This window comes from Eulemur rufifrons, chromosome 19 (genome assembly GCF_041146395.1).
Source record: "Eulemur rufifrons isolate Redbay chromosome 19, OSU_ERuf_1, whole genome shotgun sequence".
NCBI classification, from domain to species: domain Eukaryota; kingdom Metazoa; phylum Chordata; class Mammalia; order Primates; family Lemuridae; genus Eulemur; species Eulemur rufifrons.
Genome location: NC_091001.1, coordinates 104,433,607 through 104,451,132, shown reverse-complemented (window position 1 = coordinate 104,451,132; position 17,526 = coordinate 104,433,607). Strand labels below are relative to the sequence as shown.

Genomic DNA, 17,526 nt, shown 5'->3' with positions numbered 1-17,526 from the left:
TTGAAAGGGAACAGCTGGGCCCATCTTGGCCTGTTTTCACAGTCCAGCCATGTAAGATCTGGCGGCCTTAGAAGAACCCATTCGGTGATCTCTGTCCTTAACACATCATCAAGCACTTACTGCAAAGAGGCACCCTGCCGTGCCCTGAGGATCCTCCCTGGAGCAAAACAGACCCAGCCTCTCCTCCTGGAGCTCACAGGTTAGGGAGGGAGACTGAGCCTGTCTTCCACAGTGTCACAGGAAACATATTAAACAAATACTCCCAGGCATAGATAATTACAAACGGAGGCAAGTGCTCTGTAGGAAAAGCCAGGATTCTTGGAAAGAATACAGCAGGAGGCCTTGGGTTAGATTAGGGGGTTAGGGAAAAGTAGAAGTGGGGGTGTTAAAGGCTTTTGCAAAGGTGAAGTGTTTTACATATGTGTGGGAAACAGCAATAATAAAGGTGCTTGGAAGGGCAGCTCATCCTCATTCATGGGCCACTTCCTAGAACTCTGGGAATCTGCTTCTCTCCCCAGGATTATGTAGGCATCCGGGTCAGGGCTGGAGAGGCCTTCACAGATGCTAATCCCTGAGCGTTTTATGGGTTTCCCCCTGACCATTTGCACCCCCATCCTTAACTAGTCCCAATGCTGAGGTGAATGGGGGGGGGAGGGCATTTCCAATTTGGAGGGAAAGGGGGAGGAGGGGAAGCCTTCCCACCCATTGGGGAGGAGGGCCGGGGTCCCCTCCCCCAAACAAGCCTAAGGAATGTATTTCAAGGCAAAATCCCACCTCACTGTGTATTGGTTGTTCCTGGGGAGTTTTGGAGGCAGGGGCAATATGTCTGACCCCAACCCCCAAACATATCCTTAAGCAAGCTTGAGCGGAGTGAAGTGAGCATTCCATAGTGGCGGCGGGATGGGAGACAGCAAGTGCTGCCGCTGGACAGGGGGGCGTTAACTTGCTGGGAAGAATCTATCATGCTCTGGACATAATAATAATAATTATAGCTGACACTTATTATGGGCTGGGAACTGTTCTAAGAGCTTTCATAACTCTTATTTCTCAAAACAACCCATTCCATTTCACAGTTGAAACTGAGGCACAAAGAGGCTAAGTAGTGATAGCAGCTTTCCTTTTTGCCTCCAACAGTTTGGGCTCTTGAGCCGAGGTTTGGTCTCCAGGAGGTGTGTACAGCAGTTCCTGCTATGTGAACCGGATCTGCCTGCCCATAATTCAGGAAGATACTGGCTTTGAAAGGTTAATTTAGGAGCGGTGGGTAAGGCTGCAGCGGACGCACGCCTATCCCCGTCCCCCCCGCCCCCCCCCCCCCCCCCCCGGGACCTGAGCCAGACCGCCCTCCTCCGCCCGGCTCTGCAGTGGTGAGGACCCGTTGACAGTCCCGCGGGGCTGCGGGAGAGTAGTGGAGTGGCCCCACCCCGGGTCCGCGCCAGGGCCCGGCTGCTCCGCTTTCTGCTGGGTCTCCGCGAGGTGTCGCCTTCGGCTGAAGAAACCACCGTGGCGCCACCCTCGTAGCCCGCACTTATTTATTTATTTTCAAACAAGGGGGGCGCCCCTCTCTTCTTTTCAGTTTGAAACTAGAAACATCCATCAGTCTGGTCCCTAAATGGGCGCGTCCTCTCCCTCCCATTTTGCACCCTCAGTCTAGCCTTCGTTCGGGATTACAGACGAGCAACCCCTTTGCACCGCCTTGCACGACGTTGGCCTCGCGCTCAGCTGCACACAAACGCTGTCAAGGCGGGGGCTGGGTTAGAAGCCTCCGTCTCCCCTCCCAACACACACCCCCGGAGCCCTCCGGAAATTTTTTTTTTTTTAATGCCAAGCAATTGCCAGGCCCGCAGGGTGGGCGCTGCATTGCACTGCTCAGCGCGCAGCTGGTTCGCAGAGTGCACCGGGTGCAAGCCCGGGGGTCCAAAAGGGCGGGAGGAGCACACCCCGGGCTTCCCAGCTTTGCAGGCTTCTCTCTGCAAAGAAAAGCAAGTGGCTTTTGGCGCGAAAGCCTTGGCGCCTCCCCTGATTTTTATGGAAATCAAGAGGGCGGAGTAAAGCCGCTTTCCTCTGCCTTTCTCCCAGCCCCTCGTCTGCGCCACAGCCCCCTTCTCTCCCCGCCCCCCGGGTGTGTCAGATTTTTCAGTTAATAATATCCCCCGAGCTTCAAAGCACAGCCTGTGACAGTCATCTGTCTGGACGCGCTGGGTGGATGCGGGGGGCTCCTGGGAACTGGGTTGGAGCCCAGCGAGCGCTAGCCAGGCGCAAGCGCGCACAGACTGCAGCCACCCAAGGCCCCCCCGCCCCCCGGCCCACCCGGAGACACCCGAGCAGAATCGCCTCTGGATCCCCGGCAGTCGGCGGGAGGTAAGGAGTGGGGTTGCAAACCGCCGGGCGCCCCGGGAGCGGCGAGCGCCGGCGGCCAGGCAAGCCCTGGACGGGATCGCCACTCGCGCACCAGGCGCCCGAATATGCCCGGGGGACTTTCTGCTTCCGAAATAAAACCATCTCGGGGTTTTCCCTGAAACACCAGTTCCAGCCCCAAGGGCACCCGAGCTAGAAGAGACCCGCCCTAATCCTTCTGCAGCCCTTGCCAGGGGGTAGTAATGGCTTCTGAGAAAAGAAATTCCCCCTGCTCTAGAAGATTTGTCTGTTTGAGCTGACGGAGAGCCGGTGCGTCCCCACCGCAAGCTGGGGTTCTTCTCCAAAGGGTGTCCCCGGAGGAAGAAGAAGGGTTAGGCGGGGCGAGGCCGCCGCGGTGGTAATCTGGGTCACTGCTGCTCCAGCTCGGAGGAAACGCGGCTTTTCCCGGAGACCCTCCCCGCGCGGGCGCCCCTGCACCATTCCTGGGAACCGGGGCGCAACCTCCCCTTTCCCTTGGAAGAGGACGCTGTTGGGGGTTTGGAAGAGTGGGGGTGGGGTTAGAAGGGGTTCCAAATAAGCTATTGGCAGGAGTATCCCTGCAGCGGGTGAATGTCGAGGGGCGTCTGCTCACATTTGGGGGCGGGGGAGGTTTGTGGATTTGGGTGCCTGTTTTTGGTCTCTGCCTAGAAAAAGGCTTTTTCCGTTTGCAAAGTTTTCTAAATCCCCTGCTATCCTTTGCTCTCCCGAGGTTGCGTTTTTACAAAGGGGGGATTGAGGGTACTCCGAACCTCATACCCGGTGGCTGGGTCGGAGAGCCCTGGGCTTCCTTCGAGCAGCTGGCCCCACACTGGTGCAAGTGGGGTCGTCGGCGTGCTGCTGGAGAGAGCTGGGATTCTGCAGCCTCGAACAGCCCCCTCCCCCAGGCAGAGCCCTGTGTGAATGAAATGGCAGTTTCCAAAGTTGCGGAGCCACGCCACCACCCCTGCATCTGCATGCCCCCTCCCACTCCCCTGTCGTAGACAGCTTGTACACAAAAGGAGGGAGGGAGGGAGGGAGCGAGAGCCAGAACTTCCTTCACCTTCGGGAGCACTGGGCGGAGTGGGGAGCTTAGCGGGGAGGTTGGGGGACGGGGCTGGAGGGGGCGCCCGCTGCCTGTCCTCGCCGTCTGCTCCGCTTGCCCACCCTCTCCCGGTGTGTCTGTCGGTTGCAGTGTTGGAGGTTGACGCGGGCCCCCGCCTTCCGCGCCCCCCACGGGAAGGAAGCGCCCCCCGTATTAAAACGAGCGGAGCGGAAAGAAGTCTGCAGTCGCCGGCCGGGAGGCGAGCTGATGCCGAGCTGCTCCGCGTCCACCATGCCGGGGATGATCTGCAAGAACCCAGACCTCGAGTTTGACTCGCTGCAACCCTGCTTCTACCCGGACGAAGATGACTTCTACTTCGGCGGCCCCGACTCGACCCCCCCAGGGGAGGACATCTGGAAGAAGTTTGAGCTGCTGCCCACGCCCCCGCTGTCGCCCAGCCGCTGCTTCACGGAGCCCAGCCCGCAATCCTCGTACTGGGCCACCGAGATGGTGCTGACCGATCAGGACGTGTGGGGCAGCCCGGCCGAGGAGGACGCATTCGGCTTGGGGGGACTGGGCGGCCTCACCCCCAATCCGGTCATCCTCCAGGACTGCATGTGGAGCGGCTTCTCAGCCCGCGAGAAGCTGGAGCGCGCCGTGAGCGAGAAGCTGCAGCACGGCCGCGGGCCGCCGGCCGCCGGCTCCGCCGCCCCGGCCCCGGGAACGGGCGCCGCCAGCCCTGCAGGTCGCGGGCACGGCGGGGCTGCGGGAGCCGGCCGCGCCGGGGCCGCCCTGCCCGCCGAGCTGGCCCACCCGGCAGCCGAATGCGTGGATCCCGCCGTGGTCTTCCCCTTCCCGGTGAACAAGCGGGAGCCAGCGCCCGCGCCCGCCGCCCCGGCCAGTGCCCCGGCGGCGGCGGGCGCTGCGGTCGCCTCGGGGGCGAGTGCGGCCCCAGCCGGGGCCCCGGTGGCCGCCCCTCCGCGCTCAGGCGGCCGCCCGGCCAGCGGTGGCGACCACAAGGCCCTCAGCACTTCCGGAGAGGACACTCTGAGCGACTCAGGTAAAGACTGAGCCCGGCCCTGGCTGCCTCCCTGGGGTACTGGACCCCAGGGGTCTCCGTCCCTTTTGTTAGTGTTTATGTCTCGGCTTTGGAGAGCATTTTGGACGCAGCGCTGGTGGCAGAGAGGTCCTGTTTTCTCCAACCCTGTCCCCACGGTAAAGAGGAGAGGCTGAATGAAAGCTGTTGCAAAGCGGGTGCTCTCCCGAGTCGCACCTTCGTTGAAGTTGCTTCCACTTTCTCCCGGGAGCCTTCCTCTGGGCCGCCACCGGCCCTCACCCCGTCCCCCACCTCTCTTTTGCCGTGCTGTGCGAGGAATGAAATTGGGAAAAGTTGGTGGCAAAACTGGGTAGAAGGTTAGGAGGCTGCTGGGTGCATTGCGTGGACAGAGACCTGTTAGCGCCGGGGCGGAAAGGGACACTCCGTTCCAGGTCAAGTTTGGGGAAAGGCATCCCAAGAAGACACAAGGGCTATACAAAATCCTATTTAGAGCAGAGGAAGTTAGAGGGAGATTGCACAGAGGGCTTGTGCGGATTTTCTCTTTTTTTTCCACCCCCCCCCCCATACTAGGTACCTCCCCCCATCCTCGGTGGGTGGTGGGCTATTTGCTCCTGGTGCGTGGCCAGCAGGCGGCGACATGCGTGGACAGTAGAAGGGCCAAAGATCTCATAGGCTGGGGGTAGTGGAGGTCCCCCTCCCTCCCTCCATTCAGCAGCTGGCGGCAAGTGCAACAGCAGTTGTGTACATTCTCTAGGGGCCTCCTCTTTCCAGGGTGCAGTGAAAACAGGGTCCAGTTTTGTCTTCTAGCCCGAATTCTAGGGCTAATTTGAGACCCCAGTTGTGTTCTGTAACCTAGTGCCTTTGAAAGCGAAGGTGGGCACTTAGCAGCCTCTCCAGGAATGCCCGAATATTGATTAGTTCTATTGTGTGCATTTGTTTACATCTTTAGCTGAAGGGAAGGGTTAAAACCAAGCCTTTGCCTGGGGCTCTGGAGGTACGGAACTCTACCAAAACATTGGAATAGCCCTTGTCCTTAGAGCAGGCAGCTTAGGCCCCCTTGGGCCTTGAAAACCAGTGTTTTCAGAATGCCGGTGGATTAAAAATCCTAAATTTCCTTTGGGGCTGAGGACAGATCTTTCTGAGGCTCCTGGAAGGAAACTTAGTGATAAGCCTACAGTTTGAAACGGCTCTGTCCCTTTAATGTCTGTGCCTTGACAGCTTTCGGTGAGGAAGCACTTCCTTCCAACAGCTGTCTTCTTGGCAGAAAACCAAAACATTGGCTTAAAGGGACCCACAGACTGGAACAGCCTCACATTTCGGCTTTAGAACAAATCCCACAATTGTTCAGCTTTCCGGTCCCCTTCAGATCAAGCAGAAGATGTGTTTTGATTTTCATGCTTGCATTTTAAACAATAATTTTCTACTCCAGCGTGGTAGTCCATGAGGAGAGAGGAGAAAAATGCACGCATGATGCTACACGTTTTTGTTGTTGCTGTTATTATTGGTGACTTGGAGAGGAGAGCTGCTCCCATTTTGGGGTTTATAGCGACTGTGGATTATGGCTTTGTAGTTAAGATTTGATGGTTGTTAGATAAAAAACTGCTTACTGTATAAAACTTAGGTTGGTGGAAGAAAAGTTTTTTTCCCTCCCTCAATTAATTAAATTGTTCCTCAAGTTTGCTGAAGGACTTAAAATCAAACACAACCATATGTAAATTGCTAAATGAGGCTTCTGAAATGAGGAGCCTCGATTCTTAAGTGTGGAGACAGAAATGTAAATAACCAGGGCAGACTGGTGATTATGGTTAAAAGCTACCATTTACTGAGTTGCTAGGCACGGCTCTATGTTCAGTCTACATATTATCTCTCACAGTGGTGTTAATATTATCCCCATTTAATAGCTGAGGAAATTGAGGCTTAGAAAGGTTGAACAACTTGCCCAGGGTCATGCAACTAGTCTGCCGTAGAGCCAGGATTCTTTCTGTCTGATCCCAAAGCCCAGGTTCTTTCTATTCCACCACCTGCTAAAGTCATGGGTGGAGACTGAAAGCTCGGCAGGGGTACGGGGAAGGACAGAGTATTTCCAGATAAATTTACTTTAAAGAGATCTAAAACACATACATTTCTGTCTACCTCTATGTTGATGGACCCATCGCATAGCAAACTCTGTCAGGGCCTGCTGGGAGAGACATAGACATAGGTTACCATGGATAGATTCGTGAACTTCATTCACATGTGTCTCACATGAGAGTAACTCCCATCTTTTGCTCACAGATGATGAAGATGACGAAGAGGAAGACGAAGAGGAGGAAATTGATGTGGTCACCGTGGAGAAGCGGCGCTCGTCCTCCAACAGCAAGGCTGTCACCACATTCACCATCACCATGCGTCCCAAGAATGCAGCGTTGGGCCCCGGGAGGGCTCAGTCCAGCGAGCTGATCCTGAAACGGTGCCTGCCCATCCACCAGCAGCACAACTATGCCGCCCCATCGCCCTATGTGGAGAGCGAGGATGCGCCGCCCCAAAAGAAGATTAAGAGTGAGGTGTCCCCACGTCCCCTCAAGAGCATCATCCCCCCAAAGGCTAAGAGCTTGAGCCCCCGCAACTCTGACTCGGAGGACAGCGAGCGTCGCCGCAACCACAACATCCTGGAGCGCCAGCGCCGCAACGACCTGCGGTCCAGCTTCCTCACGCTCAGGGACCACGTGCCGGAGCTGATGAAGAACGAGAAGGCCGCCAAGGTGGTCATTTTGAAAAAGGCCACCGAGTATGTCCATTCCCTTCAGGTCGAAGAGCAGCAGCTTTTGCAGGAAAAGGAAAAACTGCAGGCAAGACAGCAGCAGTTGCTAAAGAAAATTGAACACGCTCGGACTTGCTAAATGCTTCTCAAAACTGGACAGTCACTGCCACTTTGCACATTTTGATTTTTTTTTTAAACAAACATTGTGTTGACATTAAGAATGTTGGTTTACTTTCAGATCGGTCCCCTGTCGAGTTTGGCCCTGGGTGGGGAGCAGGACCACCCGAGTGGGGTTCTGCCAGGACCTCGGAGAGCCTGCGTCTCGGGATGCTGGTGGCCCTGCGGCCTCCTCCACCTCACCTCCGGGACAGCGGTGGGAGTTCATGACAGTTGGGAGCCTCTGGGGCTGTTGAAGTCACCTTGTTTGTTCCAAGTTATAAACAACAGAAAGTCATTCCTTCTTTTTAAAATGGTGCTTACGTTCCAGCAGATGCCACGTAAGGGGTATGCCATTTGATACCCCTGGGGAACATTTCTGTAAATACCACTGACACACCCGCCTTTTGTATACGTCCTGGGTCATGAGAGGTGGCTTTTGCGGCCAGTATTAGACTGGAAGTTCATACCTAAGTACTGTAATAATACCTCAATGTTTGAGGAGCATGTTTTGTATACAAATATATTGTTAATCTCTGTTATGTACTGTACTAATTCTTACACTGCCTGTATACTTTAGTATGATGCTGATACATAACTAAATTTGATACTTATATTTTCGTATGAAAATGAGTTGTGAAAGTTTTGAGTAGATATTACTTTATCACTTTTTGAACTAAGAAACTTTTGTAAAGAAATTTACTATATATATATGCCTTTTTCCTAGCCTGTTTCTTCCTGTTAATGTATTTGTTCATGTTTGGTGCATAGAACTGGGTAAATGCAAAGTTCTGTGTTTAATTTCTTCAAAATGTATATATTTAGTGCTGCATCTTATAGCACTTTGAAATACCTCATGTTTATGAAAATAAATAGCAATTAAATGATGCAACTCAACTTTTTCCTTAATAGCACTAAACTATTCCTTAAGCAGCTACCATAGATAATCCATAACATAGAGAAACTTAGTTTCCACAGTCCTTTTACATCTGTACAAGCTGGGTTGGGGGCATGGGCCCCATTTGGGTGGAAGAGACTGAGTTTGGGGAGGTTACGAATAATTCTCCAACATTACACAGAAGAGAGATGTTATTAATGACTGTTTGCATTGTATAATAACAACGGTGCTCAGTAGTTTACAAAACACTTTTATATATTTTGGCCCTGCAGTGGAATTAAGCTGAGCCATCATCAGATCAACCCTTTGGAATGAGAAGTAAAATGAGACACAGGGTTGTTTAACATGTCTGTTTTTGGTGTTGGTAATAATTGTCCCATTGGCAGACAGTTATATATTTTGGTGAAGAACATAGTTTTTTCTTAAAACTTTACTAGGACTAGTGCAAGATTCAAGGCTAAGCATTGTAGCAGGATAAAAAGATGAAAGTCGGTCCCTCCCTTCAATGAACTCAACATGATTTACCCAGTTGTAACTCATGAAGTGACAGCTGTGTAGCCCAGATCAAATGCCAGGTGCAGGAGAGACCCTGGCGTCACACTGAAACCCCATATGGGTAGTGTAGCTCTCTCTACTAGCCATTCCTATCATACGGGGCAGCATTTTGGTTACTGGGGTTGCCCTGTGCAAACACCACGAAGCTCTGGAGGACAAAGCCAGGACCAGTGGATTGGAGGGAGACATAATTCAGCTTCCTGTGAGGGAGAAGTTTCAGAGAGTTTACCTGGTGGGATGCAAGACCCTTGCTTATGAGGCACTCAGGCTTCTCAGAACTAAACCTGTGCAAATAATCTATTTCTCTTTTGGGTGACAGGTTGTACTCAGTTATTTCTCTAGGGTTTCATCCATCTCAGATTTTTAGCTCTCAGCTGAAAAAAGACCTTTTGCTTTACTAAGAGGAAAACAGGATGAGACAGCTTTGCTTGCCTGGCTACACAGTTTGCCGGGGCAGAGATGGGAGATCCCAGGCCCTGTGGGTCCCTGCCTGGTTTGGCCATTTTATGAGGGCAAGTAGGAGTTTAGAACTTGAGGTCCTCATCTTGGTTAGGCACACACCTTAGAGATGTGAGGTTGGTGAGACTGCCACTGGCATCTCTCTGCTGGTCTGACTGCTGAAAATCAGGTAAAATGCCCTTTAATCCCTCTGCGGGTCCCCATCCCCAGACTAGAAAATAAGGTACCCTTTTGAAAGTCCTTTTTGAATTGTCATTCAAAAGGACATACATTCATTTACATTTTGCAGGCCCCAAATTACTCAGAGTCTTTGCGCCTCCTTTATGTATCCATAAGCCAAAAGAAAGTTAAGCAACTTCAAATTAATTGAGCACCTGAGATTCTCGAAGCCCAGCTCAATCATTCCAATTTCTCTGTTTTTGGTTCCCATAAGGGGCTTACATGAGTGTGCCAGATGGAACTCTAACTGTGAAGAAAGAAAACTGTCCAGACGAATGAGGTCACTAAAATACAATTCCTACTATGTTCTCTTTTTGCTCTGGCTGCTGGGAAGCTCAGAGCCAAACTCCATGGTCTTTTACATCTCTTACATTCCATTTTCTCTTCTCTTCTAAATGTATATGGTTTCTTATTTTTCATTGTTGGGTTAACCACCTTTCTTATGTTCTTTATATTATATAACACAACTTTTTGCATTCGGCTGGTCATAAATATGTCCCTAAAATATTAAAATCAAAGTGAAAAAAAAAAAAATCACACATTTTGCCTTTCCTGACCGAGCTGAGGGAATGTGTCACTCAATGTAGCCCTGCAATTATCTATAAAGTAATTGCTGTAGTCACAGAAGAATTGAACCAGTCGCTTCAATAACATGAGACCCCATCTCTGTGTTCCAAGAGCAGTTTTGAGACTGAGAAAGTGCCCTATGTCAATTAGGTCACTACATTATGGAGCTTAGATGGAGCGTAGAGATCATCTCATCGAACTACCTCACTTCACAGAATGGGGATGGGACGCTGCATCTGGAATTAGTGGCTGAATCCAGGGCTAGAGTTGGGGTCTCCTAGTGACCTGACTGGTGCTCTTTCCATGACAGTGGCTTCCTTACTGCCCACATAGTAGTCTCCTTACCTCCTATCTCACCCATCCATCTCTGTCATGGTCCATATTAATCCGTCTAAGTCACCGACCCTGCATACAAACTTCCCATGGTTCCCTGCCACTTACGGGTTCAAGGCCCCATCCTCAAGCCTGGCACAGAAGCGCTTCCACCGGCTCACCGGCTCCATCACCTGCGGCCCTCCACGTCCTTGTCCTTCCAGCCGGGCTAGCCTTGGTGGGTCGCCCTAGCTCACCTCTGACTTGTTTCACCGCATTCTCTCTTCCTGGCTTATCCAGATTCTGTTTATTGAAATTCTTCTTGACTTTGAACAGCAGCCTCAATGTTATCTCTTTCGGGACACCTTCCAGTACCGCAGATGGACCTTTCCAGCTTTCTCTTTCAGCTCTCTGTGCACTTATCCTCTATGCCCGCTGGAGATGGAGGAGCTGCCCTAATCACCCTCCTGGGCCCCCTATGCCCAAGGGCTCTCATTTGCCTCTGATTCTGAGCTCCGGCCAGGTGATTGGCAGATGCCAGTACACCGGACGGCATCAGAGGAAGGAGCAAGGGGCAGATGTTCACTACTGGTGTGTCTCCTGCCAACCCTGCTTTATAAGCTCTCAGGCTAATTCGGTTGGGCAAAGACATCCATTACACATCAGTGAACATCTGGTACTGACTGTGCTGGAAGCTTAGGGGAAGTGAAGATAAAATGAATGTCCTGTCTTCAGGAAGCCTGTGGTCTGGAAGAGAGTTAAAGCCCTGGGTTTTGTACAGGAGGCCAGGAGGGGAGACAGGCAGAACTCGGAGTGGGGGCTATTGAACAAAGGCAAGTGAGGGGTGGGTCCCCAAAATCTGAGGTTGGGGCTCTCTGTTGGAGGAAGCTGGTCTACCACTGGCCGGTAGCAGCTCAGACACTTGTCACAGGCCACAGATCGTCCACACTCAGAGTGACAAATGTCGTCATGCCTCCCAACCCTGTGCAGCCCTGTAGCACTTACTGAGCTTTTGTATGCTTGAGTGTCACCGTCCTTTAAAACTTTTGACCAGTTCATCATAGTCCCGTTTTGTAGGTAAGGGAATTGGGTCTTCTGGGTTTGCGTTTCATTCATCCGTGTGGTGGCCGTGTTTTGAAAATCCTGATTTGGGCTGTTTTCAGAATCAGAGGTTGTTAGATTTGGAAGAGACATAGAAGCCATGGAGCTAAGCTCCATTGCAGAGGAAGCACACACAATCTGCACGTGAGCACTCTGTTTCCTTTCTTCCTTTTCCTTCCTCTCTCTCTCTCTTTCCTTCTCAACAAATATTTATTTAGCAGCTATCATGTGTCAAGCACTATTCTAAGTGCTTGGGAAACATCAGTGAACAAAAGAGAAAAAAACTCTCCCAAATCCCTGATTTCCTAGAGTTTATAGTCTTGGAAAGAGTGACAACAATATAAGTAAACATAGTAAGCAAATGAATTAAATAGCATCAAATGCGGTGGTGAGTGCTGTGGAAGAGAAGTAGAGCGGACAGAGGAATTCAGGGATGTCACAAGAGCAGGGAGGTGGGTCAGGGAAGGCACGCCTGGAGCAGGGAGCTGAGAACAGAGCAGGGAGAGCGCCAGGCCCCGGGCACCCCTGTGGCTGCTCAGAGACCAGAACTGAGGCCTTAGGCTTCTTGGTTCAGAGCTCAGCCTCCCTCATTTGTCTCTGGACTTAGGTAAATGTTTCCCATAAGCTTTTTATTCATCCTCCCAAGGAGAAGCAATAAAGTGTAATATTAACAGTTAAGAGAATGAACCTGAAGTTAAACACCCTGGGTTTGAATCCGACCCTCACATTCACAAGCTCAGGGTTGCACAGTCCCCCCTGCAACACACACACACAAGAAGGGGATGACACCGTCCACCTCATAAGGTTGTCAGGGAGGTGGCATTAATTCATGTACAGCACATAGTGCCTGGCACATGATAGGTGCGATTTAAGTCTGTTAAATAATCTAATTTGATGTTGACAGGATCTTTCCTTCCTCTATTGCTTCAGTAAGTTACTGGGGTAAAGAACCTTAAAAAAAAAAAAAAAATTTACTGGTAGAACGAATTCACAAGCTTGAGCTTAACAGGAACTTTGCAGACTTTTGTTCCTCAAAAGAGGCCTCACAAAACCTGAAAACGGGTACCTTGGAAACAAATGAATGTGAGCTTTGAAGCCTATTTTAAGACGGAGCCTAGGAATTTGAGTGCCTCGGAACATCTACGCCTTCCACAATGGTTTATTAGTTTTCCTTACTTGTAAAGGAAATCTCTTCATAGGCCACTGACCAGGGTTACCTGATCCCTTTTGATATTGACGTATCATGCTACAAGACATTCATCCTGAAACCTTTGACCAAGAGAAGTAACAGAGCCTTTTTATGGCCGTGGCACACAGACCTATCGGTACAATGCACATTTGGAGAACACACACAGCACGTACTCCCGTGACAGACTCAGAGGGTTTGCAGTAGATGAGCTCTGAAGAGGCAACACAAAATCCACTTACTTCTGCATTCCAGCAGACCCGAGATTTTCAGGGGGCCTTTGGGGTGGGGGAGACAAGCCCGTCCTTCACAAGGCCTCAGCTTGACATCAGTTGAATTCTGTGTGTTCCTGTTTGTGTCTTAAGTTTCCACCATTTTCCTGAGGGAAGACAAAAAAAAAGCCGTCTTTCCACTGGACAAAGCAATGTTCCACACTGACTGGGAGGTAGTCCTGGCTAATAGAAACCCTTAGTTTGGAAGAAGAAGTCCTTGACTTGGGTCTTAGCTCAGTTGTTCACTATTTTCAGCCTTGGTTAGGAAAATAACTTCTTGTTGCTCAATTTCTTCATCTACAAGTGGAAGGGGCTGGGGATGGTGATCTCCAAGGCCCCCTTTCAACCTTGGGGCTCGAGAGTCATTGAGCCTTAGATACGGCTGAAGCCTTAGAGAGGGCTGCGATGTCTGCAGTGTCAATGAACACCTTCCTGCTGGAAGCTGCTATGGTTCATATGTGCCCCCCAAAGTTTAGGTGTCGGAAACGTCATCCCCAGTGCAATAGTGCTGGGAGGTGGGGCCTAGTAAGAGGAGACTATGTCATGAGGGCTGTGTCCTCATGAATGGATTAATGTGGTTATCGCAGCAAGAAGGTCCTCTCCAGGCACAGGCCCCCTGACCTTGGACTTCCCAGCCTCCAGAACTGTAAGAAATAAGTTTCTTTTCTTTATGAATTCCCCAGCCTGTGGTACTCTTATAAAAGCAGAAAACAGACTAAGACAGAAGCCCTGGGGGCATATCTTGGCTCTGCTATTCAGCAATTCCAAGTGATTCAGGGTAAATCACTTCCCCCTCAATCTTACTGTGTTTATCTCTAGAACAACAATAATAATAGCCGCTTCACCAGGTTCTTACAAGGATCAAATGGCATAAAGTGTACGAGGGGATGTGACAGCACTTTGGGCATCAGGAAGTCTTTTAAGAACTCTTACTGCCCCCGACATGACCATCTCCAGCCCTTGTCCAGCGTGTCCCTCCCAGTTCACAGTTTGCTTTCGAGATGCATCTCTAAGTCGGTTTCCCCAGGTAGGAAACTCCTGCAAAGCCAGCAGGCACGCCTCTGGTTGCTGCGCTCTACCTAGAACAGGGATTTGCTCATAGTAGCTGCATTCTAATGTTTGTTAAATAATTGATTCACAGCGAAAAGACTTGACTAATTGTGCAAAGCCAGCTAGAGAGACTTGATTTGGACAAACAAACAGGGTACACAAGTTGCCTCATCTGGAACTGGAGAATATTATGGTTAATCCAATTTTTAATTTGGCTACTCGAATGAAATAAAATATGGTAACAGACATTTAACACCCTGGGTTTTGCTTGGGTTGGTTTAGCCACTTTTTTTTTTTCTTCTTTTTTTGGCATAAAGCCAGGAAGAACAGGAATTTAAACTGAGACTAGAGCTTTGAAACCACCGAAGCTATAGGTGGAGGCATTTTTGTTGGTGAAGAGGGCAGGATTAAGACATGACTTTACCGTTATAAAAGTTTTAATTGTGTTTGGGTTTGAAAATAAATCTTTCACATCTGAGTTGGTCCTTCTTCTGAATTTGCTGACCTAATATTTTATAATCTGTCTTGAGGGAAAATCATCTTTCTATCAGAAATCCCCTCCCCCACACGTCTCATTAAAAAAATGAACTTGGAGGTTTTCTTGGATGTCTTTAACTGTAAATAAACTTCCGGGGTGGCTGTGAATACATTTCGTTTGACACTTCTGAGAGGTTGTTTCTCCTGGAGTGTTACCTCGCTGGGTAATTCCTCCGGGTAATAAATGTGCACATGTCAATTTCTTGCTGCTGCTTGCGCCTCCATTGTCTTCGGCTGACTTTGGGGGCTGCCATCTCCACCACCCGTGGCCTCTGGTCCTGCTCGTTCAGCAGCCACGGACAACTCTTTCTTGCCCACTGCGATGAACTGCAAGGTGAAAATGTTGGAGAAAAGGAACAGCGTTTAGCCCAAGTACAAATTAAGTCTCAGCTTCATCGGAGGCGTGGTATGCTGAGGGCTGGGTAACTGGAGTGGAAATCACCATAAAATGCTTATCTGATGCTCGTTGACATTCAAGTGCTCTCTCCACGGTGTCTTCATTTGAGGGGGAGAAGTCTTTTTGCAGGGATGCTGTTTCTTTCTTTCTTTACTGAGGCTTGTCCCAGTTTGCCTATGACTGTCCCAATTTTAAAACTGAAAGTCCTGTGTCCCAGGAAACTCTCAGTCTCTGACACATGGGAACATGGGAACGGAGGGCATTCTTCCCTCTCTTCTGTGTTTGCTTGTTCTCACCACAGTTTAACCAGCTTAACCAGGCCAGCAACGGTGGGCTTGGAGACCAAGGCTGACACTCCACAGTGCAGACTGCCAAGGGCTCCACCACGGGCGTTCCAAGGGGCAGCCAAGCTGTGTAGAGTCCTAGGACCCTTCCCAAGGGAGGGAGGCCTGGAAAGAACATGGTCTTGGTGTCGGAGCACATGGATTTGAGCTCTGGAAACTTCGTTAAGTGACTTGGAGTGAGTCACCCAGAGATGGCAAAAGAGGAGAGATCTCTGCTTTCCTTTGGGGATGCTGTCGCCCTGCAGGAAATAGTGAGTGTGAAGGTGAAGGTCCCACACCAATGCTGGGCCCAACGTTCGCTGACCTGCATCTTCACTTGTCTCAGGCTCCCGGGTTCCTTCTGAATAATAACAAATATCATGTCTTGGAGGCACGGCTGTGACACTAGCTTTGGTCTTCTAGTCTAGCCTGCGTGAATCTCCTTCAATCTTCAGGTCTTGGAAAGAACTCAAAAGGAGCAGTTTTCAAATTATTAAAACAATCCCAGGTTGTGAGGGCGTGGGCCTCCCTGAAGCTCTCTGGCCATGGGCTTTTCTTAGGAGAAGCCAGGGGAACACAGGGAATGAAATCCTCCCCAAGATTCTGTGGGCAGCTGGCCGGCCCCATTTCTTCAGGGACGCTGCAAGTTCAAGTACCTAGATGTGGGCCTTGTTCCTCTGGGTTGAAGATCCTGTGAAAATATCGCCATTAACACCTTCCAGTAGGCTAGCTGCTCCCTGTGGTGGTTTTGTCTTTTCTGTTGGCCGCATGAGGCCATTTTGGAGTCTGTTGCTGGGATGGGGGCATGCCATTCCTCAGGGTCCTTCCTAGAAGGAACAGGATGGAAAGTCAAGTAGACATTTTAAGGACTGTTAAAAGAGGTGTTTACATATTCTTTTGCTTTTGAGGGGAAACCCTGCAGTTAACTCGCAGCCAACAACAGCTTTTATAGCCTGAAAATCTGTATTTGAGGGCTTGGAAGCACCCAGCTGAAGCCAATTCCTGTCCCCAGCCCCCTGAAGGGGAGAGAGTCTGTTATGTTAATGGCATGTGCATATTATGAAGGGAAGGGTCAGAGGGCCCAGAGCTTGGGAACGAGTTTGTTGTAGGTATTCTTCACTATGCAGATGGATGCCCTATGGGGGTGGCAGAGGGGGGCCCCCCAGGGAGTCAACCTCATAAAGCCCTCCTGGTGGAGAACCGCTGCTGTTTTGAGGGGTGCTCTCCACTCTGCTCCCCAGCCTCGAATAAAATGATGCCCTGCTGCTTGACCACAGGATGCCTGCTGAAGTAGAAATGCAATTCTGTTTTGATTTATTTGAATTAAAACGGCCGACTTTATAGAATGTCCGGCTTCCCAAACTCTCGCGAGCCCTGGAGCACTTCCTCTTGGGAGATGTGTTAAATAAAACTCAGGTGATTTCAGGCTGTCCTTCCAGAGATGCAGAGGATGTGTGGTGTGTGGATGAGAGGAGGAAAGGTGGGAGAAGAGCTGGAGGACGGTGGCTCCGAGCATCACTTAGGAAGGGGCTGAGGGGCCGCCTGAGTGCAAGTGCGCGCATGTGCAGGGCTTGTTTAGGGCTGGGCTTTTCCGGAGCCCTGGTGCTTGAGCATAAGCAGCTTTCACCAGAAACAACCTACAAGCAAAGTGCTATCACCTGCAACCCAATTTTATACATTATAGTCAGCAAAGTGTTATTAAGGTCTTGGTGAACAGATTAAATTAAGCCACATTTTCCTTTATACCCCAACTCCATTTCCTCCTCCAAAAAAAAAAAAAAAAAGCCACAGAGAAGAATTGTTACCAGCTTCTTTCTTTAGGTATTTTAAAAAATACAGTGCATAGCCCCGAAATGCCCTCCCTTCAGGTAGGATTTCTCAAAAGTGAAAAGAGCACAGCTAGTCCTGTAGTTCCCTGTAACTCATCCATTGAGTCAGAATGGGGATTTGAAGATTGGAGGAAGGCAGGGCTTTCAGGCACAAAGTAAGTTTTAGAGAAGAGCATGTAAATATTTAAGAAAAGAGGGAAAAGAAAGTGCCCCCACACTCTGCTCCAATCAGTCCCCAAACTCACGTGAGTTCCACACAGTTCCCTGAGGCTCTCCCGTGGGCTCAGCTCCGAGGCTGGAGGCTGTGCTCTATATGCATCTCCCCATCCCGGGCCTCGGTTTGCTCTAGGGAACGGGCTGGTGGTGCCTGCCCCGAAGCCTGTTTCCTGCCACCTTACCGTGGTTCTCACCCCTGGCTGGATGTTAGGAACATCTGGAAAACTTAAAAAAATC

At 50.5% G+C, this 17,526-nt stretch overlaps 1 protein-coding gene across 2 annotated transcripts; it reads left to right on the top strand.

Annotated features, from left to right (window-relative positions):
* The first annotated feature begins 2,166 nt into the window (after positions 1-2,166).
* Positions 2,167-8,252, top strand: MYCN (MYCN proto-oncogene, bHLH transcription factor). Of its 2 annotated transcripts, none has more exons than XM_069494827.1 (3): positions 2,167-2,358; positions 3,566-4,475; positions 6,747-8,252. In XM_069494827.1, exons 2-3 carry the CDS (start codon positions 3,683-3,685, stop codon positions 7,349-7,351), a joined length of 1,398 nt encoding a protein of 465 aa, XP_069350928.1. In that variant the 5' UTR covers positions 2,167-2,358; positions 3,566-3,682; the 3' UTR covers positions 7,352-8,252. The 2 variants fall into 2 exon arrangements, with proteins under 2 accessions (XP_069350928.1, XP_069350927.1); XM_069494826.1 differs by having other exon boundaries at positions 2,167-2,664.
* Positions 8,253-17,526: the final 9,274 nt, after the last annotated feature.

Coding starts and splice junctions, on each gene's coding strand:
- MYCN (XM_069494827.1), top strand. CDS start 3,683: ATGCCGAGCTGCTCCGCGTCCACCATGCCGGGGATGATCTGCAAGAAC. Junction 4,476..6,746: donor GGACACTCTGAGCGACTCAG/GTAAAGACTGAG, acceptor TTTTGCTCACAG/ATGATGAAGATGACGAAGAG.